This window comes from Panulirus ornatus, chromosome 25, assembly GCF_036320965.1.
Source record: "Panulirus ornatus isolate Po-2019 chromosome 25, ASM3632096v1, whole genome shotgun sequence".
Lineage (NCBI taxonomy): Eukaryota > Metazoa > Arthropoda > Malacostraca > Decapoda > Palinuridae > Panulirus > Panulirus ornatus.
In genome coordinates, this window is record NC_092248.1 from 10,904,182 (window position 1) to 10,931,278 (window position 27,097).

The following is a 27,097-nucleotide window of genomic DNA, read 5'->3' on the forward strand; positions in this document are numbered from 1 at the left end:
CAGCATGACCAAGGCTTGAAAAAAGTAGGTGCAGCATTAGCCAGTATCACCAATGCTTGCATACGATGCTGCAGTACCCAGCTAGCTCGCCCCACGCTTGCATACGATGCTGCAGTACCATCTATCTCACTCCATGCTTGCAGACGATGCTGAAGCACCAGCTGGCATGCCCAATGCACCCGGAGAAAAACGAGCATCAAGCAAGGCCTTCACATAATCATATTACCTGGCTCCAGCAAGCATTAAACAGAATGTTAAGTCTGGAAGGTGATGGAAACTGGAACCTGGAAATTGACGGGTGTCTCCCGGTCCAGCATGAGAAAGATCCGGGTTACAGTAAACCATTCTCTGGTGTCCGGGTATACCAGCCTTCCCTCCAACACATGTAGACGAGGTACACCCATCTGATCGGGGTCAGAGGTGTGAGGTGAACTATAACATCAAATGAGTTTAGTAAATGTAACTGGTCAAGGAAAATGTGTGAGGTCAATGAGTGATGAAGGTATAGGAATGAAGCAAACTTGATTAATCAAGGAAAATGACTGAAGCAAATCTAATCATTCGTGGAAAATGACTGAAGTAAATCTAATCATTCGGGGAGAAAGGACTGAAGTAAACTAATCTGATTAGATCACAGGAATTAGGTAAAGTCAACCCATCCGGCCAGAAGTAAAGCCATGTAATCAGACCAAAACCAATTACGTAAACCAGACCAATGGGAGTTAACGAATGAAGTAAACCGAGTTGATCAAAACGAGGCACAATAAACTTAAGCCAGGGGATCACATCATAGAAATAAAAAAAACCTATTGATCCAGGTAAAGCAACGAAGTAAACCTAATCAACCACGGCGCAAGAATCAAGTAAACTCAATTAATCAGGACACAAGGATAAGCTAGACCCAAATTAATCAGAGCAAACGAATGATAAAGATGCGATTCATCAGGGTAATAGAATGTCGCACAGAGTGATTTTTTAAAGCGTTATTAAGAGAATTATATTGTCTGATCAGTAATCTAGTTATCATTAAGATATCTATTCAACAGTAAGATATCATGCTGATATCTTTCTAATAACGTGTCGTATGACGTCATACTGATAATTTGACTTTTTAAGGAATTTGATGAAAATATGGCTGATATAAACATCATATATTCCCCCCCCCCTCTCTCTCTCTCTCTAAATTTGTTTCTCACTTTTTTTCTGCAGTTCTTTTTGTTTCTTTACAACCTACCACATCCAGGGGTCGTACCACCGTGCTCAAGGGTCGTGTGTCGTGTTCAAGGGTTGTCACGTCGTGGTGAAGGGTCGCACGTCGTAGTACAGGGTCGTACGTCGCGGTACAGAGTCGTACCGTCATGCTCAAGGAGTTAACCCTACCTTCTCCTTTCCATCTTGCTACATCCATCATTCCACTCCCTCCTCTGACCTTCCCTCCCACTTACACTCTTCCCTCACGTGGAGGGAGAGGTAAGGGATCACGTGCCGCTCCTCCAATACACGTGGCACCACGTACCGCCACGTGCCGGGCGTGCGCCTCTTGTACAACACTGTCACCCTAATTTGTTCAGTTGTTACATGATTGCTTGGCGTGCCGCGTGCGGCGCCGCGGTGGCCTGTGCCGCATGGAGAAGGGGTTGGTGGGGAGGGGAGTGAGGTGGCATATGAACACCGCGTCAAACGAGAAAATACACAGCAAGTCACTCTCAGGAAGGCTGTAAGTCCCCTCTGTCATGAGGAGAGTCTAAAAGTAATGTTAGGGTCTTTTGGTCGAGGTCAAAAGGTTGACCTTAGACTCCATGGTGCCAACTTTGACCTATGACCTGTGTGTGTGTGTGTGTGTGTGTGTGGGACAGGACCACTGTGGTGTGCGATGGGTCAGTCAGTTGTCTGTCTGACGGGGGCGACGCGCCGTGCGGGCAACACCAAGCACGTGCGGGCAACACCAAGCACGTGCGGGCAACACCAGGCACGTGCCCCCACCACCGACAACAACCACCGCTAACAACCGCTAGTTTGCCGCCCTTCACCCTGTTACTGCCAATTACCGGGACAACGGCCGCCCATCACCACGCGTCACGTCCCCCCAATGACACGCCCCCCGTTGCCCCACACCACGCCCCGTATGTCAGACGTGTGAAAACACTGCTTCCTACACTATAGGAGTTCCATCCCGCTCTTGGTGACGACAAAGAAAATAAAAGACTATCTATCAATCTATCTAATTCCTCTCTGTCTGTCATGTGTGTGTGTGTGTGTGTGTGTGTGTGGATGAGGTAGGATGGTTTGTGGACGTCTGAATGGGGAGAACCTGGGAGAAAGTGGAGTGCTTTAGGTACCTGGGAGTGGACGTGGCAGCTGACGGAACCACGGGAGTTGAAGTGACTAATAAAGTAGGAGAGGAGGTTAAGGTCCTAGGAGCACCGAGGAACCTGTAATAAGAGAGGTCAGTGTTCGTTGGGGCAAAAAAGAAAAAAAAAAGAAACAGTTGCGCCTGGAGGTAATGTAGTCTCTGGATCCTGAACGTAAGAGGAAGAGGAGGGAGGGTGGACATGTTAGATATGAAGTGCCTGAGGACGATGTGTAGAGTGAGATGGCGTGATTGTGTGGCATATTGAGAAAGTAATATCTGGTAGGAAGCACAGTGCGGCTGAGACCAGATCCGGGTATGATGAAACGGTTTGGACATATGGAGAAGATGAGTGAAGGAAGATTGACTAAAAGGATCTTTGTGTCAGAAGTGGAGGGAGCAAGTGGCAGGTGAACCGTAGAGTGAGCGAAAGCCGTGTTACGGGATGGAATAAAATAGATTTATGTGGTATATGAGGGGTGTTAAGCTGTCACCTTTCTAAGGCAGGAGAGACAGTTTAGCAGTGTGTCTCCTCGTCAGTGGATGAAATGAGTGAGGAGTCTCCAAGGAATTTATCAAGAAAAGTCTGATTCTTCTTATACCTCTTACGGTTTTTCTGTTAAGTCTACAGTCTGGCCTCCATGAGGGTTCCTGTCCATGAACGGAACCTTCTACCACACTACCTCATGCCACAAGATTTATCTCAATAATCCCCCAATATCGTTTTGAGACTTTCCAACATTCCCTTTCCCTCTAAAGCCTCCAAACCCAACAATCATCAGCCTTAAATACCATTCATCTTAGAATGTACAAAATTCCCTTCAAAGTCCAGATTATCAACCCGGTATTTCTATCATTATGAGTCAGTTTTGGGACTTATTTTGATTTACTTTCAGCATGCTCCCCCCACCCTTGGAAAACAACTCAACCCCCTAAAAAACTTTCATGTCCCATTAGGAATCACTAAATGTATGGGCTCTTATGTGCCTGCAGGTGGCATATGAATGATGTATACCAACATGCATTATGTGAATGACGTGTAAAAGCCATCAAAATTATTCATAAGTGTTATAAACAAACGCTTTCATTTGAAAGGATATTTTGGTTAGTTCAGACGCTCTTTGGTTAGCTCAGAAGTGTCTTTGGTTAGACCAGATGTTTTTTGGTTAGTTCAAAGGCCTTTTAGTTGACACAAACGTTCTTTGCTTAGTAGGTGTTCCTCTGGTTAGCTTGTGAGCTCTCTGGTTAGCAGTCCTGATGGTCTTTGGTTAGTCAAAAGGCTATGCAGAGGTACTCCCTTCTGCGATGGTCCTCTGTCCTACAAATGCCCTACCGCCTACAATAGTCCTCCCTCCTACAAAGGTCTTCACTCCTACAAAAGTCCTCCCAAGGGGTCGTACCGTCGTGGTCAAGTGCCGTCGTGCCTTCGTGTTGAAAAGAATTCCTCAAACCAAAGGGGACACAACAGCCTTTCGATGATCTTTCTGTTCAATACGGAAAAGTAAATCGTTCGTGCCGTTTTACGGTCAGTCAGTCAGTGACACATATAGACACTTAACGCAACACGTACGGAATCTGCAGACTTAGTGCCTCCTGTCTGTACGTCTGCTGAGGGAGTGCCACACAACAGACACTTGTTGCAGCCAGTGCCACAACTCTCCCCCCCACCCACCACCCCCCTTCCCCCAGCACCAACACCTTCTCAACAACTCCCCCCTCCCCTCCTCTTCTCTCTCTCTCCCCGTCATATTTTATTCATGACATTAAACTTGCGGCCAAACGAACCCTAATCTCGAGCCTGATTTGGGATGGAAGGGGTTAAACTTGGATAGCCCAGCCCTGTTGGATAGACCCGAGCTTGGTTAGGCGTCGTTTGCTTACACTAAGGCGAAGGGCTGTGCTATTCTATGACGTCACCGCCACAGTTGCTGGTTATGATGACAACTGTGGTTCTACCACTGCTGAGTGTGGCTACACCTCCATACCTCAAGAATGGATTTGGTTATGGCCTGGGTTACAAAAAAGGTTAAATTTCCATTATGGTTAAATTCCGACTATATATATATATATATATATATATATATATATATATATATATATATATATATATATATATATATATATATATATATATATATTCCTATGAGTCCACGGGGAAAATGAAACACGATAAGTTCCCAAGTGCACTTTCGTGTAATAATCACATCAGGGAAACACAAAAGAGAAATATAACAGTCAGTTGATATACATCGAATAGACGAAGCTAGGACGCCATTTGGTACACATGTGATTGTCCAAGACAGACAACAAGCGTTCATAAACTTATCATTTTACAAATTCTATCAACAATAGAATTATCTAATTTGTATAGACCATCACTAATATTAAGATTATAATTCTTTGTGTATTTAATAATAGAAGATTCAATGATATTTCTCGTGGTAATAGAGTTAGAGTTAATAACAGAGATGGCATTACTCCAGTTAATACAATGATCATAGTTTTTAACGTGATTAAACAAGGCATCTGATTCTTGTCCCGTTCTTATACTATATCTATATTGCTTAAGTTTAACAGAAAGTTATTTACCAGTCTGCCCAACATAAAACTTATAGCAATTTCTACATGGCACTTTATAGATGCATCCAGGAGAATTTTCTGGTGAATTCCTGATTAAGATATTCTTTATATATATATATATATATATATATATATATATATATATATATATATATATATATATATATATATATATATATATATATTTATTTATTTATTTATCTATTAACTCAGATAAGTATGAATGCAACCAACAACTTCTCATCATCATGAATGGCCAATCACCATACTTTAGGACCTATGGGCCCGCCCAGTTGACGTGGCCGGCTTCCTGGCCGCTGCAGGAGTCGCATGGAGACAGAAGTCAAGGAAGGATAGAAGCATATATGACATGGCAACGGAGTGAACTGTTCACAGGTGAATAATTTTGGTCACGAAAAGTAACATAAACGGGTATAAAACATGATATAAAAGACCTTATAAGAGGGCTCTTTAAACTGCCAATGTAACATAAAAGATCATAAAAGCGGCCTTTTTTAAACTGCAAACATAATATGAAAGTTTAGATAAGAAGGCCTCTCTAGCCTGTCAAAACATAAAAGAGCGGAAAAGAGACCTCTTTAACCTACCAATATAGCATAAAAGAGGTTAAAAGAGGCCCTCTTTAACCCATAAAAGAGTATAAAAGAGGCCTCTATAAACTGCCAATATCACATAGTAATCACCCAACTGTCAATAGCTGATAGGGAGCAATTTTGACTTTTATCTAATCATGATCCCAAAAAAATTTCGACGCGAAATAAATTTCATTTTAAGTGTGATGGATTGAAATAAACTCAGCAGCATAAAGAATAAACTGGAATAGAGAGAGAGTAACTCAGTGAATGGTGAAATAAAAAATGTTGGGAGGGCTTTTGTGCCCTTGACAACACTGCTATTGACGAGGCCAGAACCCGAAACAGTCCAAAAGCGGCCACTCCTGTCACCACTGCTGGTTTTATATGAATATGTCTTTATACATATGAATAGGTGTATGCATATGTGCCGGTCTACAAAAGTAGTGCGTACATGTATACATATATGAAGAGAAATGAATGTATACATAGATGACAGGAGTGATTTATGAATCAACCTCGTCTGCATTTATGTGTATATAAATGTGTGGCGTGTGTTTCAGTAATAATAAATACTACTCCTACTACTACTACTACTACTACTACTACTACTACTACTACCACTACTTCTACTACTACTACTACTACTACTACTACTACTACTACTATTACTACTACTACTACTACTACTACTACTAATAATAATAATAATAATAATAATGTATATTTTACATACTTGCTCGCCGTTTCCCTCCTTCGCGAAATAGCGCTAGGAATGCAGGAACAACGTTCACATTTGCCCACATCCATTCCGCAACTATCATTTGCAATGCACCGAAATCAGAGTCCCTTTCTCCACAACCAAGCCCTATAACCGTTCTGTGATTTCCTCGAGCCACTTCATATGCTCTAGCTCAGCCCACTGACAGTTAACACATCGCTCCAATTTACTCTTTCCTTAGCACACCATACACCCTCCTACGTTTTCAGGCCCCCAGTAATTCACAGCCTCTTTCACTCCATCCTTCTATCTCCAACTCCTCCTCACTATTCCCTCCATTTCTGCTACGTTTATCCTCGTAGTCTTTCTTCACTCATCCTCTCCATCTTATCCAAACCATTTCAGCACAACCTGGCCAGCTCTCTTGATTCAGAATAAGCTTTCTACTACACTCCTCTTTTATATACTGTCGTTTCGGTCGATATTAGTTGCTTTCATGTGGACTATCTCTATTAGTTCTTTTGTGCTTTAGGTTCGGTGACCAAACTTGAGAAGCATATTCTACCTTTTGCTTTATGTATGCTGCGAAAAGCTTACTGAGCGAAGCTAACTGAACGTTTCCTTATCCATGATCCTGAATGCAGTTCCACTATTTGCTAGCAGACAGCTGGAGTCCTAAATTATTCTCTGAAGGTGGGAATCTGACGACAGGTTAAGTACTCCAGAGTCCTTCCAATAGCCTACTTCCTGCCGGATGATATCGATGATGAGGTCTTTTCTCTTACAGATCATCACAGACGGAGCTCACTCTCTCGTAGAAATCAGAAAAGTTTGTTAAACACGACCTTTCCCTAAAACTATGCTGTCTCTCATGTAATTTCCTCTATGCAGAAAGTCATTCATTTTCTTTCTGATTATATTTTTCGTAACTTTACAGACCACACCCGTCAGAGGGCTGGTCTCTAGTTCGGTGCCTCGTCTCCGTCTCCTTTCTTAAAGAGCGGTATGACGTTTGCTCATTTCCACCCCCTTAGGACTTTGCCTCTCTGCAGTGACGTACTGAAAGTATTTGAAGAAGCCTAAGTGCTTCTGCAAACATCTTCAGCACATATGGTGAAATTCCTTCAGCACCACGTTCCTTGCATGGGTCAAGACCTATTGGTATTCTATACATGTCTTTTCTAAATATCTCAAGGCATTCCAAAATCTCCTCTCCATTCCATCTTACTGACGATGGCATTAAAGCGTCTATCACTGTCAAAACACTCTGGAACTTTTCACTTAGCTGTTCCCAAATCTTACATCATTCCTCTATAGTTCTTCCCACTGAATCCTTAACTTGATTAGCTGCTCTTCAACTGACAAATAAATCCTGATGACTGAATGGAATGTATTGGATTTTCTCCTGCCTTATCCACAATATTCTTTCTAAAGTTTCTTTGTTCCTCCTTCCTTATCTTGCTATTTACGTTCTTATTTCTATTACACCTTATAAAATCTGGCTGACTGTAGCGTTCCCTGTGTCTTCGCCAGAACACATCTCGTGGCTCCAATGCATTCTGAATCTTTTGTTAACCCATTCCTTCATCATTCTTATCCTGCATGTATGAGGCCAGGGGTACCCATGTTCCTACTCCTTCTCTGTAAACTTCACAGAACCTTTGACCACGATACGCAGGTTCCTGACTACTGAATACCATGTTTCCAATTCATGCACGTGTGTATGTTTGTGCTTTACCCATGTCCCAAATTGTGTTTGTAGTGTGGCTGTAGGTTCGTCTACATGTTTATGTGCAGGCAGACAAAGTCATGACAGTATATGCACGGGTACTTATATGTAGACACGTGTCATCTACTCATAAAACTAGCACACACAACACGATCAGTCCATTACAAAGACATGTGTCGAATGTGGTCTACAGAGTCGAAAATCATTCCACAGACACCGTCATGATCTTCCTTATAAGCCTTCCTAGCTCCCTACCCTTGCCTCGCGTCCACCATCAGGACCTAAACCTGTCTCGAACCTGTTTGGTCCTCCCTACCTGGGAAGGTCGACCTTATACCACCATTCTCCGCGCGGGTGGGTCGACTGTTCGCAGGGATGACAAAAGAGGAGATAATCCTGTGACCTATGGATCAAAAGCTCGTGTTATATAGCGGGATTATCGACACCATTGGGTTATGCCTCACAAACATCTCTAGTGACACTGGCTGATCGACAGTTAACGTAGTTAACCACTCCATCACGATGGAACGACTCTTGAACACGACCTTACGACCCTTGAGCAAGACGGTACAACCTTTGAGCATGACGGTACGACCCTCGAGCTCTCAACGGTATGACCTCTGGGTATGACAGTCTGACCTCAGACCTGAAACTAACTCGTGTATCTTTCGTATACAAAACCTATACTTCTTCAAGATATAAATATATTCACTTGCACAAATACAATTGTACAAACCGACACCATGTAATAATCACACAACAGATAATGTCACACATCACACAACAGGTACAGTGTTACATATCACGAAACAGATACAGTGTCACACATCACACAACAGACAGAGTGTCACACATGACAGAACTAAAACAGTGTTACATAACATACAAGAGATACAGTGCCATACATCACTAAAATAGTGTCACACATCACATACAAAACAAATACAATGTCATACATCACACAATAGCACCAACTACAGAAAGGGCATGCAGGACAAACACATACACCCAACAACAGGAAACAAACACAGGCTGGTGTCTCTGTGTATGTGTGTGTGTGTGTGTTTGCGCATACATACATAGGAATAAAAGACGTGGTACATACATACAACTCTCTCCCCGTAACTCACAAATAGTAATCACACACACGGCTGTCATAAGCATGACACACGTATGGTAATGACAGCCCAGGCTGACAACAGAACCTGACATTATTTACACTCCGCAATTAATTCTATGAGAGCTGACAATGTTTACATAAGAGTTAGTAGCGATATTTGTGATGCCGCTATATTGGTCCTGATCGCTGTGCATTGGCTCCGGCATTTTTATGATAATAATGGGTCATCCCTCCCCCACCATCACTCGCGGCCACCAGCACTGGCTGGGTCCAGCTGTTTATAATGGGTTAAAATATGGGTTAAATGGGTTAATGAATGGGACTGGTGATACTGCATGCGCAGGGTCGGAGGGATTATTTTTGTTTAGCTGGTATGTTGATTGTGATGAAGGGTTGAGGGGGAGCAATGGGTGTGAATGGCGTGTAGAGGGTTTAGATGAAGTACAAAAGTATGATCATGAGTTCATGAGGAAGAGATGTTGAAGTGTCCTGGGGTGTAGAGATGATGTTGACCCAGCAGGTGTAACTTTCATCAGAGAGGTGTAGATGGGTGTTGAGGGGTGTAGGAAGGAGTTGCTCGTGATGAAGATGGTTCCTGTGTGTAGAGACATCTACCATGCTGGCTCCAACGGCCTGAGTGACACAGAGGAGGTTCAGCGATGCTTAATGGTCATCGTGCACATGATAATGGACTTCTTCCGACTGCCGTGTAATGGAACGTGCTAATGGCGTATAGGGTCTCGCCACATTATCTCCAGGTTCCTGTACGTGTATCAATGGGGAGGTATGGGGTTCTAATATAGAAGCTGTTCTCATGGTAACAGAAGAATTTTGGGTTGATGTAGACAGTGGCGGTGGTAATGGCCTTGGTTGGTGCAGTGGTGTTGATACTGGCTTTGGTTGATGCAGTGGTATTTGGTTTTGGTGCAGTGGCAGTGATATTTGCTTTGGTTGATGCAGTGGTGTTAATATTTGCTTTGGTTGGTATAGACAGTGGTGGTGATATTGGCTTTGGTTGGTCCATAATGGTGTCAGGAAGCTTGGCTGATGCTCTTAGTGGTGGCCTGCCTGTGTGAGTGCGCTTTGCAGATGGTGGAAACCATACGCGGTGCCAGTGTTGGGTGCTCTACCCATTGTGTTTAATTTTGGTGGCGGGTTGATGGCTTTGGTAGTGGTGGCAGAGAAGCTGACTAAGTACTGTAGTGTTGGTGGTGGTGGAGGAGGGGGGGGGGTTTCTGTAGCTGTAAACTGTTGCGGTGTCAAGGCTGGCAAGTGATCAGACGGTGTCAGCAAAATCTGGTTGGTGTGTGGGGTGATGTTGTCAGGCTTTGGGAGTGTTTGGTGGCAGTGCTGGAAGCCTTGATGACGATGAACTTGTCTTTGAGTATGCAACGGTGAGAAGATGGCAGAGACATCGGTGTTGACAGATAGTTTGGGTGGCAGTCGTGTGGTTATGGCAGACGTATGGGCTATCCATGTAAAGCCCAGCGGTGGTGTTGTCAGAATGGGAAACTGTTGGCAGACGATCATATTCATTGCTGGCAATTTTTCCCCTCCTACTATCATTCTGGATGACTGTAGTGGTGGCAGGTGTGCGCCGTAGTGTTGTCAGGTTGTCAGGCGTGGTGTTGGCAGGATGTACAAGTTAGGGTAGCGGGCGTGAGTGACATACTGGGCTGGGGCGTGTGGACATATGGGCTGGGCGGAGGGTACCGAACCCCGGACCTCCGACACTATTGGCGATTATCTGTTTCCTGACATATCGTCGGCTGGCGATCGTAAACCTGCTATGTCGCGCCCCCGGGGCCACAGAAAAATGGCCTTTACCCTAACGTACCACTGTGACAATATTCTAAGAACAACAAATTATTGGAAAGTGTGTTACAATGCAAAAGCTAATGTATTCTCGCCGCACCTGTTTCGTGGTAGCGGTGCGCCTGATCACCGACCCACGGCCAATCCCATCCCGGCTCCTGCCCTGCCGACTTGCCCGCGTGACTCCCGCCGAACGGATTGGCCCGCCGTTCGCGCCGCCCGCCTCGATTGGCCGCGAGAGGCGGTGCGCGCGCAAACTGTATCGCCTATGGTCCCCTGATAGATCAATATGATTGGGAGGTGTGCCTGGAGAATCTGGTCTCGTCTTCTTATAAAACAGTATCTGGGAGAATAACTCTATTAGTCAGTTTTCGTTTGGTTATAGCTTGTCAGACACAGGCTAAAGAGTCGAAGCTAAGTTGATTTACCGTAACAAACTTTATTTTCTGCCACCAGGCCTCCAGTTGCGGGCGGGCATTATTCCCCACCTGATCTGTCTCCGGTTCATTCATCCAGATTTAAATCATTCAGAGTGACTGGTAATCGGCCAGAACGGCACAGTTGATAGCGCGGTGTACTTTTACTGGACCTAATTGGTGGCAGTGTCAATGGCGCGGTTGGCCCGGTGAGTTGGACCTGTGAACTGTGGTTGTGGACCGCCTTCAGGAGGCTCAAGCCCCCTGGACGCTGCACGAGAGCCGCCGCAGCGGGTCTGGACGGCCCCACACAGCCACCCCGTCTACCACGTCTCTCTCGCCGGCGGCGCTGCTGGCTCCTCCTGCCCCTGGGACCACAACATCGGCAAGATTTCTTTACCGGCGGGCACTACGTGGCCGCTGGGCCTTGGCCGGGCGCCGGTGGATGTGGGCGTCGGCCTGGGCGGTGCGGGCGGCGTCCACCTGCAACGTCACGAGGTCAAGGAGGAGGTGGGTGGACTCATGGACGTCGGGGATCGGGGCGAGAAGCGCAAGGTGGACGACTTCTCCACGCTCTACAGCCTAGATCATGGCTCAACGGCAGCAGCGACGCCCTCCCACGGACCCACCACGCCGCCACGTTCACTACCGGAGCAAACAGGTGAGAATCTGAGTGCCACACTGCAGGTAAGGCCAGGCCCTAGTTCACCCTCTCCCTTGTCCAGGTGGGTCGTGCTTCCCAGGGAGCTTAGAAAGGTAAGGGAGTGCACTCCCTGCCTCCCATCACGCACCCTCAGGGGATGGTGGGTCGAGTAGCCCTCAGCACGACCCACCCACCTTCCAGGGGTTGAGTCCTGTCCGTTGTCATCGGGGTAAACACAACTAACAACACCCCCATTAACCTGTGATCAACACCTTCCCAACCGCAACAGTTGTAGGGGGTCGTCGCAACGCAAACCATCCGCCACAGCTCGTTTCCTGGGGGTCAACAACGTTGTGTTGCGTGGCAAACACAAATACCTGGAACTTCCTCCACTGATCGCAGTCACGGTGAAGCGCCTACAACCATCTGGCCATCTACGTCTCCTATGTGTTGTGCGGCAACACAATTCACAACACAAAATAACCCTCACAACCGGAAAGGAATGTAGTGACCCCACAGTCAATACCTCCCGCCCCTTAAAAAACCAACACCTTAAAAATTACAGTTTAAAACGTCGTAAAATATCGCCATCTCCAGCCGTAATTAAACGCCCAGATTACCTTGAAATAAATAATGTTGTTAATCAATCTTCCCGTAGCGATGGAGGGGACACTATTCTCATACAATGATAAATACAATCACATTAATCATTCTTATGAAATACATATGAAATTATATATGTAACTGATTAATCCTTCGAGACCTAATGACTCTTAATGCGTATTTACGAATGCAATGACGATGTCCCATCACTGCAAATAATACACCTCACCATCACCCCCTCGAAAGGCACTCATTACAATGATTTCACTAACTTCGGTACAAACGCTGTCGATCGTTCGCTCATAACGAAGCTAAAACTCTTCATAACAAAGGAGTCAGACTTCACAAGCGTCTGCCTACTGATGATACAACCCTAATCTAGTCAGAGCACGACACTATGATGATCCTGCAGACCACAACATCAGGTTGTCACTACTGTATTTGTGTGTGTACATCCCTGTGGTCTGGTTCCTGGTCCGCTCTATGTTATCTCGACCCACCGACGCCAACGGCCACAGAATTGCTACGAGAGAAGAACCGATTCCCGGCATTTTGAGATAAAAATGAAGTGATATAATGACTGATAAAAGTAATAATTCATTTAACACATTTATCAGAATAATACTAACAATCATAATGCTCCATACAGCGTAGGATGGGTATATATATATATATATATATATATATATATATATATATATATATATATATATATATATATATATATATATATATATATATATATATATAAAGCCCTGATTAACAAATACAGCAATATGTAGGAAGACAAACTAACTGTATCTAAACCAGTATCATCAAACGCGCAACGAATTCGGACCCCCACACTAACCTCACCCGCTCGACGGAGCAAGAAATTACCGGAGACCAGAAACCCTCAGATGTACCCTACGCTGAAGACTTTATTTTTCATATGAGATCTACTTCCTTATAAACCTCAAAAGTGTCTTGGTCTGACGTGGTAAACACCCTCGGGGCAATCTGTATCTTACGAGAATTTCCGGAAAACAGCGACGATTCCCGCCCGGCACCGCGGTGCTCGGTCGGCCGCACATCGGCCCGCTGCCAGCCATGTGATTGAACATATCGCACGGCGTAAGACGAATCAAGTCAGCTTGTTGAAATCAGTGCAAAGAATCCAAACCTTTGCTTTGATACTCTTCAATAATAAGATATCCAACATCTGCAGCTTCTCAGCAATTCAACAATAATTGTTTTTACTTAAATCAGTTTTACATATATTTCTATAATCGGTTCTTCCTAAAATAACCTTTAATCATCTAATAAAATATTTCACTAAAATCAACTATGGATAATCAATAAACAGAGCTATTATATCAACAGTAACCACTGACATTTGATGATAATCAAGTCTCTGAAATAACATTTAAAAATCTATTAACAAACTCACTAAAATCAACCTTAGAATTAATGAAAATCTCCGTTTCTTCAAAGTACTCCTTACAGCCATTAACAGTAATCAGTAATAATTAAAAGCATTAGCTCTTTCACCAAAACAAACATTGAATAACTAATATGGATCATTGGTTTCACAGAAGTAAACCTTTTATCTTTAATAATAAACGGTTTAGCCAGACTAGATTTGGTTTTTGATATCAAAGTTGCGATAAATCATTGCTGATCCGCTTATCTATGGGAACGAATATAACCAGGTTACATCTAATATCTACTTAACGAACAGTAGACAGGATATGATCCTGAATAATAATAATAATAATAATAATAATAATAATAATAATAGCAATGATAATAATTTTTTTATCATTTGTAAAACTATTTATGTATAATCAAATTTAATGGCTATCAATTGCTCAAGGTCATTGAGTCAGTCCGTATTAAACATTATTAATGAAAAAATATAAGAGTACAAAATCATGTGCTTCCTTAATTCCATAGATGAGAGCAAGATACACATTTCTATCAGTATAGCTATAATCTATTAACTTTCTAAATGATTTATAGAAATAACATATGCTATGGGTACGTGCCCTTTATCATTGTACATTAACATGAGTGCAGCGAACTTCACCTGATGTATATGATAGTGATACAGTGTATTACTCAGGTCTTCCAACTTGGGTAAATAACAGTTGACACGCGCGCACCACAGTGTCAGCGGGGTTTCCCAATTACTTTATTAGCACAACAGAACACAAATTACCCAATCGTGTCGTTATCGCGGGCCGTCGCTACAGGAAAACATCATTGTTCCTTATCAATGGAAGATATCCGGCAAAAATCAAATGGCAGCGTCGGAAACACGCTAAACACGCTCGGTGGTCCAACTCTCAAAGGATTTTCCATCATTGATGGGGGGATGAATAATGTTTTCTTTGACGTATTTGCTACTACGCCGTGTGAGCAACTGGAATTAAAAGAGGTCGCGTTAGGAAACTACAACAAAATGATCATAATTTTTCAATGACTTTTCGGACACATTTATTTAACGGCTTCTCGCCCAAAGTGACAAAAACAGTATGACAAGTCCTCGCTCGGCTAATGCAATTTTTTCCGCAATTTTCTGCTCTATTGAGTGCGTGCCCAGTGTCTAGTATCCCGTGACGCCCGCCCTGCCCGTGTCAGGGTCCCTTCATACCCACCTGACCGCAAAAACACGACTACCAATAACTCGGACATTTTCGCCATCTAGAGTTTCTTTCGTCTCCCTATAATGCACAAAAATAGACGGAATTCAATTCCGACTTCATTAGAAAGAAGAATTTAATTCTATTCAATGATGAGGGTAATGATGAGAGTGCGGTTTAACACGATCGGACGCGGTCAATTATTGGGCAGGGCAGCCTTGTCGAACAAGGCGATACAATGGCCAGCCTACCGGAATTTACGCGCGCGCACCACCGCCAAGATGGACACCACCAGCTCACACCTCCGTCCTTCTCATCTTCATCTAACTCATCTGGGCAACATATACCTTATCCCTCCACCTGCACGTAAGAGCGTCTTTAAAGCACGATGTTCTGGAGGAATACAGTGCAGCGTGGTGGCTCTGTTGAGGTGCGAGGGGTCCATCAAAGCACAATCTGTTGGAGTGGGTTTGGACAATGGCGGCCGCTGTGCGCGGGACCTGCGACAGATGACCCGCCCCGCCTTGCGCTTCGCCTACGTCAACTGTTTTACTGTTTCTTTTTTCGGCGTTATGTTACGCTAAATATTAATTCAGGGCAAGGCTTTTTTCCTCTGTTCCGAGCGATTTTGTTCACTGCATCAACTGGCTAAAACGGTGGGTTTACCATTCCGTTCACATACTTGTGTTTCCTTTCATCGCACGTGTATAAATCAACAAAGATTATAAGCAAACTTATCTAAAATAATGGCTCTATTTTCTCTGATCAAGCCCAATCACTTGTGAAATGTATAGACGTTTTAAAGATCGAGTAATACAGAAGGCACGAGAACTGGCCACGTCCACTTGATCCTTCAGAATTTGCAGAGGAAATCATGTATACGTGTTTCCCCACATAGGTCTGTACAGTAAGTCTTCAAGATTTCAACTGTTTCAAATACTCTGTAGTGTACCGTTCTGTGCCACGGAGGTCTTGCGTTCTGAATTGCGAGACTAGGGCCTTGCTTCGTGTGCTGTGTAACAGTGGTCTTGAGTCCTATACTGCGTCACGAGGGTCTTGCTTCCTGTACTGCATCACGAAGGTCTTGCGTCGTGTACTTCGTCACGAGGGTCTTGGATAACTGCGTACATCTAGTCCTCATTATGATGTTACAACAACTAGTTCACACGGTCTAAAAGAGTCCCTTTTTTTTTTTTCTTCCAAACCTAATTTCTTCTCCCGCCTTAGCGAGGTAACGTCGGGAACAAACGAACAATGGCTTCATTTGCACACCTCCACTCCCTACCTGTCATGTGTAATGTACCGAAACCAGAGCCTACCATCCACAGCCAAGCCCCCAAAGACTCCTCCAAGGGACAAAAGTGACAGCTCGAATTACTAGAGGTATAGGCCTAAGTCCCTAAGTCTGTTGGACTATACCTGGTAAGGTGTATGGGCGAGAAGGAACCGAGAAGGTGGGGTGGCAAGTACAGGAGATCTAACTTGAGTGAGCAGTAGTGGCTTCAGGAGAGGAGGATGGGTAGGTTGGTTATTTGGGCTTGAGGGCTACCAATTGCCCAGAGTCACGTACCAACCGAAAACGATTTCAACACCATCTTCAGGTGTTGAAGGAAATTCTAAGACCACACGCACCTTCATTAAGTGTAAGACACGTAAGAGAGATAGAGGATGCGTAGATCAGAGATCTGACTTGACGAATTCAAGAAGCATCTATAAATCTGGAGAAGTCATATGATATTGTCGAAGGAAAGATCTTATGGCGCTATATATGCGAGGAGGAGGAGGGGAGGAGGGTTATTTCTTAATGATTAATTCAATCTTTGGCTTTCAGTTTATGTAAGAATGTCATATGCCACCAATTAGAAATGACGTGTAAATCTATTATACTAATAAATATATCAAATAGACTACAAAATCTTCAACAGTCCAGAAAATATTAAAGAATATCCGTAATGATCCCCGGGACTGAAGAATGCCATTTTACTATAGCAAGTTTAAATCTCGATCGTTGGTGCCCTACAGTGGCTACGTCCTGACCCCACTGGCTGTGTTCTGATCACACTGGCTGTGTCCCGACACCACACGATGTGTCCTGACCCCACTGGCTGTGTTCTGATCCCACTGGCTGTGTCCCGACACTACACGACGTGTCCTGATCCCACTGGCTGTGTCTTGACTCCACTGGCTGTGTCCTGACCCTTCTGGCTGTCCACTGACCTCACTGACTGTGTCATCACCACACTGACTGTGGCCAAAACTCATTGGCTGTATCTTGACCTCCATTTCTAGGTCGCGACCTCAATGACTGTGCCATAACCCCACTGTACGTGTAATGACCTCAATGTCTGTATCGTGACCTCACTGACTGTGTCATGAACCCACTGGCTCAACGGTCGTAACGTCGTGTTCAAGGGTCGTAACAACGTGTTCAAGGGTCGTGCAGTCTTGTTCAAGGGTTGTGCCGTCGTGCTCAAAGGGGTTTAATAAGCCATGGGATATTCGAGTCAAGCTGAGCATTCCTCTTAGATATCATGAAGCTTCGGTAGAAACCTCGCCTACCTCGGGTTTCACGTGGTTTCAGCGTGGCGAACCTCTGAGAAACCATAACCTTACCTAGGTTAGGTTTTTTGCGCCCGTTTTCTGTCGAACGACTGATTTCCGTTAGGCAAAAGCAGTTCAAAAATCGCGCTTCTTTTTTTTTTTTCCCCCACCAAGGAGCCAGACAGTGCCAGGTGACTGGGTGGAGTCTAAACACCCGCGAGACTTCTTTCATCAATTGTAAAACAGAACTTCCTTCGTTCGTAAATGAAGTGAGCACTGTATTCCTCTCCAGTGTCTGTACCGCCGCTACCACTGCTGTTCTCTCGTTGCTGCACCACCACTACTTTCCTCCAGCTGCTGCACCACCACCTCAGTTCCTCCAGCTGCTGCACCACCACCTCAGTTCCTCCAGCTGCTGCACCACCACCTCAGTTCCTCCAGCTGCTGCACCACCACCTCAGTTCCTCCAGCTGCTGCACCACCACCTCTGTTCCCCAGCTGCTGCACCACCACCTCAGTTCCTCCAGCTGCTGCACCACCACCTCAGTTCCTCCAGCTGCTGCACCACCACCTCATTTCCTCCAGCTGCTGGACCACCACCTCAGTTCCTCCAGCTGCTGCACCACCACCTCCGTTCCTCCAGCTGCTGCACCACCACCTCTGTTCCCCAGCTGCTGGACCACCACCTCTGTTCCCCAGCTGCTGCACCACCACATCTGTTCCCCAGCTGCTGCACCACCACCTCTGTTCCTCCAGCTGCTGCACCACCACCTCTGTTCCCCAGCTGCTGCACCACCACCTCTGTTCCCCAGCTGCTGCACCACCACCTCATTTCCTCCAGCTGCTGGACCACCACCTCAGTTCCTCCAGCTGCTGCACCACCACCTCTGTTCCTCCAGCTGCTGCACCACCACCTCCGTTCCTCCAGCTGCTGCACCACCACCTCTGTTCCTCCAGCTGCTGCACCACCACCTCTGTTCCTCCAGCTGCTGCACCACCACCTCTGTTCTTCCAGCTGCAGCACCACCACCTCTGTTCCCCAGCTGCAGCACCACTGCTGTCTCCCCCAAACAGCTTTTCCAGACACGATCATTATATGTAGTCACGGACCCTACAAGCCGCCTGTAGGCGTTAAGTGCGTTCACATGAGTGTGGCAGTGTGCGTTCGAGTGTGTGCTGGAGTGTGTGTACTGGGGTGTGTTGGGTTGAGCTTTCACTGTTGAATGCGCTGGGAGAAACCTACTAAGGTAAGTGCATTGAATCGGAATATATATATATATATATATATATATATATATATATATATATATATATATATATATATATATATATATATATATATATATATATACATATATATATATATATATATATATATATATATATATATATATATATATATATATATATATATATATATATATATATATTTAAAAAAAGAAAAAAAAAAAAAAAAATATATATATATATATATATATATATATATATATATATATATATATATATATATATATATGATTATAACAAAGATAATAACAATAATAATGATAACAATAATAATAATTAACGACTCATTAAAACAATGGCAGGTCAAGGCCTCGTAATGAAGAGAAATGCCAGAAATAAAGTTAGAACATATGTTTATTCATTACAGGACAATCCATTCTTTCGTAATCAATTTTTCTTTGAACGTTCCGGGAACTACAAGGAATTTAGGATCGTTCAAAGAATTGATGAAGGAAGAATGGATTGTCCGCCAACGACTAAACATGCTATTCTGTTTATTTCTAGCATTTTCGCTACAATACATCTTAATGTAATGTTGATAAAAATCATCTTGATTCACCTTTCGCTGAGGCCATAACTTAACAACAATAATAATAATAATAATAATAATAATAATAATAATAATAATAATAATAATAAAAGCCTATAGTGCGTTATTCAGCTAACTACATGGATGAAGACAATGAATGTTTCTGACTCATTTAACAAACGACCTCACAAACTCATTAACGAAAGGAGGTACACCAATATTGCCTGAAATCCTCATCTTGGGCTCACTCCAGTACGACATGAGCTGCTATGGTTGAGGTGCTGCTGGCTAGGGTGAGTGTTGGGGGGGTGGGGTTGGTTGTTCAGGGGTGGGGTGTGGTAGTGGGTTAAGAATAACACAACACTGTGGGGGTGTGGGGGGTAAGTGTGTGGGAACCCCCACCCTCATCCCCCACCCCACCCAACCACCCTCCCACTGCAAATCAATGAAGGACCTGCCCGGCGGGGGCTGTTTGTGGCGTGACCCGACACGAGGCCAGCTGCACCACTCACCACCACCACCAGCAGGAGAGGGAACAGCAGCAGCAGCAGCAGCAGCAGCAGCAGCACTGCATCAACACGAGCGACACCCTCAACAGCAGCCCTCCGCACCCCGGGGGCTTCAGCACGAGCAAGGAAAACCACCAACAACTGATGCTATGACATCAGGCAATCAACTGCAACATCATCAACATGTAAAGCAGCGACACCCCGACGGCAGGGTGGGTCCCTCACCCTGGAGCAGGGACCCTGGGGTCTCGAACGGCCCTCACCACCACTCTGGGGCAGGGCATGGCAGGGCAGGGACCCTGGGGTCTCGAGCAGCCCTCACCACCACCCTGGGGCAGGGCAGGGCTGGGCCGGGAGCCCGAGGGGTCGGACGGGACGCGTGGCGGTGGCCAGGTCGTCAACACAAACATGGCAGCATTAGCCGTGTCGCGGGCGGCGACGCGACCCACTTACCACGGATTATCACCCACCGCCTCCGCCCACCGCACGATAATCGGACTCATCCCGGATTACCGCGTATTAACTCCCTCGCGCCAGACGGTCCGCGAATTGAGCGGCAGGTGGCGGCGACGTCCGTCGGCACCGCGGGGCGGGCCGGTGACCTATGACACGCCTCGGCGACTACTCCTGCAAGCCTACCTCAGGCGGCTCTCAGCGACGGCACGCACGGCCACTACGGCTCCTGACGGGTCCTACACAACGGATTTTTCCAGCAGCGTCGCTCACGGGGGAAGTAAGAGCCTTGGCCAGCACGGCCCACACAATCCGTCCTGCAGGATCGTCCCTGCAACCCAACGAAGGTCTTAAAGTGGGAGAGGGAGGGGAGGTGCGTGGGGAGCCCACACTAACGTTCGTAGATGTGGGAGGGTCCTGTACATGGGAGGGCCCTGATTGTGGGAGAGGGTCCTGGATATGGAAGGGGTCTAGGTTATGGGAGAAGTCCTAGATGTGAGAGGGACCAGGTTGTGGGAGAGGTCCCAGTGGCACACTTCACCATCGCTCTTGCAGACCCACGTGACACCACCCGTAGTGTTACAACATAACAGGGGCTGGGGTGAGGATGTTCCACATCACAACATGCCTCAGGGCATTTCTGATACCACTGAATTATTGTCCAACGGGCATTTTGTCACAGAAGGCACTGCTCTCAACACTGGGAATTGTCTAGTGGGGGACCTGTCGTAATCTAGGTCAAAATTTCTGAAGCAAAACTTTGCATGGAGCTCTGTCAGCGTCAAGGAATTGCTCAAAACAACAGGCCTGCTGGCTACCTTCCTTCACAGCTCATTGAGCACAACGGTACGACCCTTGGGTTTGATGGTCTGGCCTCTGACCAGATCCTTAAGATTAATCCAACATGTCCAAGGCTCGTGCCGCTGTGTTCAGGGGTCGTACCGCCTTGCTCAAGGGTAGTATCGTTGTTCTCAAGGGTCGTACCGCCGTGCTCAAGGGTCGTATCGTTGTTCTCAAGGGTCGTACCGCCGTGTTCAAGGGTCGTATCATTGTGTTCGAGGGGTTAGAGACACGGTATATACGTCATCAGACCGACGACCTTTGATTACACTATCTACATAAGAACCAAAATATTTCACACACTGACTGAACAAAAACTTATGAAAGAACCTCATTTACGCTGTACATTACAAGGGAACTGAGCTCTGACCCTGATATATGCTTACTAATAAGACGGTGACATGGGAGAGAAATTACATATGTTGCTGTGATAGAGCGTAACGTGATGAGGGTATACGGGGCATCTGGATATACAGACATGAATGACATCATACAATACAGAGTGGAGCCTGAGGACAGTGTCTAGTGTTCGTTGAGTCGTTACGGTGTGTGAATGTGTTCTGTCAGCGAGGTGTTTGCCAGGGGTGTGGAGGAGGACTACGAGGGTATGGACTGTAGATGTGTGAGGTTTGGGGTGAGCTTATCATTTCCATGTAGAGGTTGGTGGATGGTTACGAAGTGGCTAAAGGTGGGAGGGAGGAGCATGTCGTGTAGTGCTGTCGCAGAAAACTGGGTGGCTAAGCATACTGTAGAGATTTGCTGAATGTTTGTGGTCAGAGAGAGAGAGAGAGAGAGAGAGAGAGAGAGAGAGAGAGAGAGAGAGAGAGAGAGAGAGAGAGAGAGAGAAAGTTTGGACGGACAAGTCACACCGCGCGTGGTGTACATCCTAACGTGTGTGTGTGTGTGTGTGTGTGTGTGTGTAAAAATAACAATGTAGGTCAGGCTGAGGAAGAAGGAGGGACCTGTCCCTAGAATGAAGGGTTTATGTCCCTTCTGTCATGTGTTTAGCGAGAAGGTGACATGTCCAGCTGCACGCCCCCCCACTCCCCCATCTTCCATGGAAGAGGAAATTCACTTTGGCGTACAAGGGCGCGGGGGGGGGGGGGGGGGGGGGAGTTCCAAGTTATGCATGGTGGCCTTGGCTCTGTTGCCTAAGACTCTCCCATGACATACATATTTATCCCGTCTCTCTTCATATCCTCCACCCACTCGTTATCATGTGTAGAAATATATGTAAGTGTGTGTGTGTGTGTGTGTGTGTGTGTGTGTGTGTGTGTGTGTGTATGTGTGTGTGAGTGTGTGTGTGTGTGTGTGTGTGTGTGTGTGTGTGTGTGTGTTATTAGTTTATAATATATTCTCATCTCTTGCATCAGAAATATTTAACGTTATTCCTCCACGTTCCTCACAGACCTGACCTTGGCGCCTGTAAAGGCAGTTTTCCACAGTAGCATTTCATATTCTTTGCTGGGCTCGTACCCATGACATTTCAAGGGAAACAGAGAGAGAGAAAAGAAAATAATGAAATGTAATCATAATCATTGAACATTATCCTACGTCTGTTTACTGTTGAAATAGCAAGATATAACAATGAAACATTTCTTAAGGTTAATTACTCCTTCTGTATATTTTCATTCAAAAGCAAAGGTTTGCTTTCATATGTTCTTCTGAATACTGGGAATGACTCGAATCTAAATTCTTCATTTATGTAGAAATCAAATTCTATTACATATCCAAAGGCTTGGCTCCAGGCAGGGACGCGTGTATTCCTGTGTATATCATAGGTTCAACTTTACCAAATTTCTGCTATACGATTCCACTAACAGTTTGGCTTCTGTTAAAAATAGCAACTTCTATCATTAGTTTCAACTTACATTACCAACTAATATCAATTTCAAACTGTTAACAGTTTCAAATTCAAATTCCATCATCGACTTCAACTTCTGCTATCAATTTCAAATTCTATTATTAATCTTAAATTGTATCATCACCTTGAGCTTTTGTTATCATATTCAACTCCCATTTTCAGCATCAAAATCTATCACAAATTTCATTATCTGATGTAAATTTCAAATTTTATTATCAGCTTTAACTCCTGTTATCAATTTCAAGTTCCTTTATCGTTTTCAAATTCTATTATCAAATTCACCCGTTGTCAACTTCAATCTCATTTCTAATTTCAAATTCTACTATCAGCTTCAACCTCTGTTGTCAGTTCTAACTTCTGCTATCAATTTCAAAGTCTATTATCAGCTTTAGCTTCAGTTATCAGTTTCACCGTCAATTATCAATTGAAATTATATTATCAACTTCACCTTATAATTTTCAACTTGTATTCTCAATTCCATGTATTTAGTGATACCAAATTACTGAACACAGCGATTTTTTCTTTCTTGTTAACTGTTTGAAAAACTTTCGATCCTTTGGCTTGGAAAATATTACCTCCAAGCCAGCTAACATAATCAGCTACCGTAGGCCAGCTAACATAATCAGCTACCGTAGGCCAGCTAACATAATCTAGCTACCGTAAGCCAGCTAATGTAATCCAGCTACTGTAATCCAGCTAACATTATCCAGTTACCGAAAGCCAGCGAACATAATCCAGCTATCCTAAGCCAGCTAATGTAATCCAGCTATCCTAAGCCAGCTAATGTAATTCAGCTATCCTAAGCCAGCTAATGTAATCCAGCTATCCTATGCCAGCTAACACAACCGAACTTCTACGAGGGAATCGTAAAGACACAAAGAATTCTTTTGAGTACGATACGGAAATTATTATAATGTGAAGCATTTTATTGTATTACGGCCCAGGAGGGTAGCCAGAAGGGAGGGAAGGAGGGAGGGAGAGCTGTGGAGGGTGGAGGGGACGGAAGCAGGGAGGGGAGTGGGTACGGAGGAAAGGGAGGGAGTGTAGGGGTGTGGAGGGTGGAGGGATGGGAGGTATGGCTGTAGAGGGTGGAATGGAAGAAGGGAGGGAGCTCGGGGTGGAGGGGAGGGATGCAGGGAGTGGGGGCAGGCAGAGCATGGAGGTTAGAGGAGAAAGGTGAGGAGTGGAGGGTGGGAGGGAGTGGAGACGTGTGAAGGAAGGGAAGGAATGGAGGGTTGTGAAGGGAAGCAGGGTAAAAGGGTGTGGAGGGAGGAAGAGGATGGAGGGTACAGAGGAAGTAAGCAGGGAGTGGGGGGTGGAGGGATGGGAGGCAGGGAGTGGAGGGGTGTGGAGGGGAGGGTGGGCGTCATCAGGCGAGCCAGACCTCCCTCCCTCCCTCCCTCCCTGCGTGCCTCACGTGATCTCATTAGAACTAACGAACCATCGGGGGTCGATCCAGATGTTGGCCCTGTGAGATGACGGCCCTCTACACCACCGCCCCTGGCCCTCTACACCACCAGCCCTGGCCCTCTACACCACCAGCCCTGGCCCTCTACACCACCGCCCTTGGCCCTCTACACCACTGCCCTTGGCCCTCTACACCACCGTCCCTGGCCCTTTACACCACCGCCCTTGGCCCTCTACACCACCGTCCCTGGCCCTCTACACCACCGTCCCTGGCCCTCTGCTCCACCAGCCCTGGCCCTCTACACCACCAGCCCTGGCCCTCTATACCACCAGCCCTGGCCCTCTACACCACCGCCCTTGGCCCTCTACACCACCAGCCCTACTTGTATCCCTATCACCATTTGTATCCTCTTTTCACCACGAGAGTATCTGGACACATACATGACAACTACCCCACGCTGCTGGTTTGATCGTTAGCGTTAGGTGATTAGCTATGTAACGCCCGAAGTCTCACAACACAGAGATCTACCAACAGTTTCACGAATATGTAGTGATGTGTAACGCAACCTCGTATGGACACAAGAACACTACATACATATATACATACACATGTATACACATATATACAAACTACACATGTATAAATTCATATGTACATATCCATACACTTGAGGACATTACAACCATATCATACATATCCATGTCACACATACAGACGTTCACACCCACATACAAACACCCATGTATACATGATATACGCACCCAGACACTATACATTTCAGTAGCATACACACCAAATAACACACGTACATGAAAAGTTGACGTACAACAGATAACGGAGAAAACGGAACACCAGCGACATAATCCGTTTAAAATATACGAAAATGGAATAATTGGCACAGATGACACCCCTCTATCCCTAACCCCTCACCACACACACACACACACACACACACACACACACACACACACACACAATCACAACCCAAAGTAAACCACTTACGGACTACCAGCACACAAATCCCTTGAGTGCAACACCAACCACTCAAGTACTTCCAGCCACTTGAGTACACTCCACGGCCTCAACCTGACCACAAAATCTCTGTAATCCCCTTAACTCCCTTTTTGAGGGAGGGGATTTAACATGCGGGTTGATTACAAATTGAACATTGATCTACTCCTTTTTTTTTTTTTTTGCACCGAGGACAGAGGGTTGATGGGGTGTTTCTCCCACTCACTCAACATTTTATGGCCGTAAGGGTATTAATGACGTATGTATACAGCGTATAGATCTATGAATAAACACGAATATTCGTAACGCTTTACAAACCCTTCTTGTCGCAAGAAAACAGACAGACATGGAGATCTGAACCAAGCTTGGAAAAGTGGTATGTTTTATCATGCAATCTATGATACCTCTACCATACAATCTATGATACCGCTACCATGCAATCTATGGTATCACTACCATGCAATGTATGGTATCAGTACCATGCAATCTATGGTACAACTACTGTGCAATCTATGGTATCACTACTTTGCAATCTATGGTATCACTACCATGCAATCTGTGTTATCACTACCTCGAGAAACTTTATTTTGAATTAGATAACAAGAGAGGCCACATGATGAAATTGAGAGAGAGAGAGAGAGAGAGAGAGAGAGAGAGAGAGAGAGAGAGAGAGAGAGAGAGAGAGAGAGAGAGAGAGAGAGAGAGAGAGAGAGAGAGAGAGAGAGACTTTTAAAGCAGCCACTAGAGCAAGAGCAAAAATCAACTCTGAATCGTGTATATATATATATATATATATATATATATATATATATATATATATATATATATATATATATATATATATATATATATCACCGAGTCGTAGACCATACGTAGGGATAGCTCAGACAAGTTATGCGACTTACAAATAAACGCACAGGTCTTTACATAAAACTTACAACATGTGCCTACCATTCACATTCGACTGTTTCTCTAACCAAGAAAGCTAAAACCATGACTAGAAACCCTCGCCATGGTACCAAACCAGACTTAACAAAACCTTCTAAACTGCCCATTTCATCTCTATTGTCTCCAGTTAAATCTCAACAAGGCTTCACTATGAACCTGTTTCAAACACCCATCAGCAGCTTACGTCTAGTTTGTACGTTTTGATATCGCTGTCATAACTCGATGGTTGTAGGTGGTTTTTGAGATCTTTAACTGGCAAGGGGATGGTCAGCCGGGGTAGCCGAGTGGGTGGTCAGCCGGGGTAGCCGAGTAGGTGGTCAGCCGGGGAAGCCGACTGGGTGGTCAGCCGGGGAAGGCGGGTAGCTTGTTGTTAGTTGAATAAGACAAGGTTGAAGCCTCTGCCTCAAATATATCTGTTTAATTTCCCTTCTTTCCTTCCGTGGTGATGCATAACATATACGTACACACAGAAGAGAAGCACGTGTGAGAGGAGTTTAATAAATTTACGATGCT

The 27,097-nt window shown here is 45.1% G+C and overlaps 1 protein-coding gene and 1 long non-coding RNA gene across 5 annotated transcripts in view; one reads left to right on the top strand and one right to left on the bottom strand.

Annotated features, from left to right (window-relative positions):
* LOC139757266 (uncharacterized) overlaps window positions 1-27,097 on the bottom strand; it is a 191,374-nt gene that overhangs the window by 81,402 nt on the left and 82,875 nt on the right. The window lies entirely within an intron of this gene.
* The window catches only part of LOC139757265 (homeobox protein unc-42-like), an 87,866-nt gene continuing 71,756 nt past the window's right edge, over window positions 10,988-27,097 (top strand). The window contains exon 1 of one of the 2 annotated variants that reach the window (XM_071677599.1): window positions 10,988-11,985. In XM_071677599.1, the coding sequence (XP_071533700.1) occupies window positions 11,847-11,985 (139 nt within the window). In that variant the 5' untranslated portion in view covers window positions 10,988-11,846. The remainder of the gene's footprint in view (window positions 11,986-27,097) is intronic. The other variant, XM_071677598.1, reaches the window with a different exon arrangement.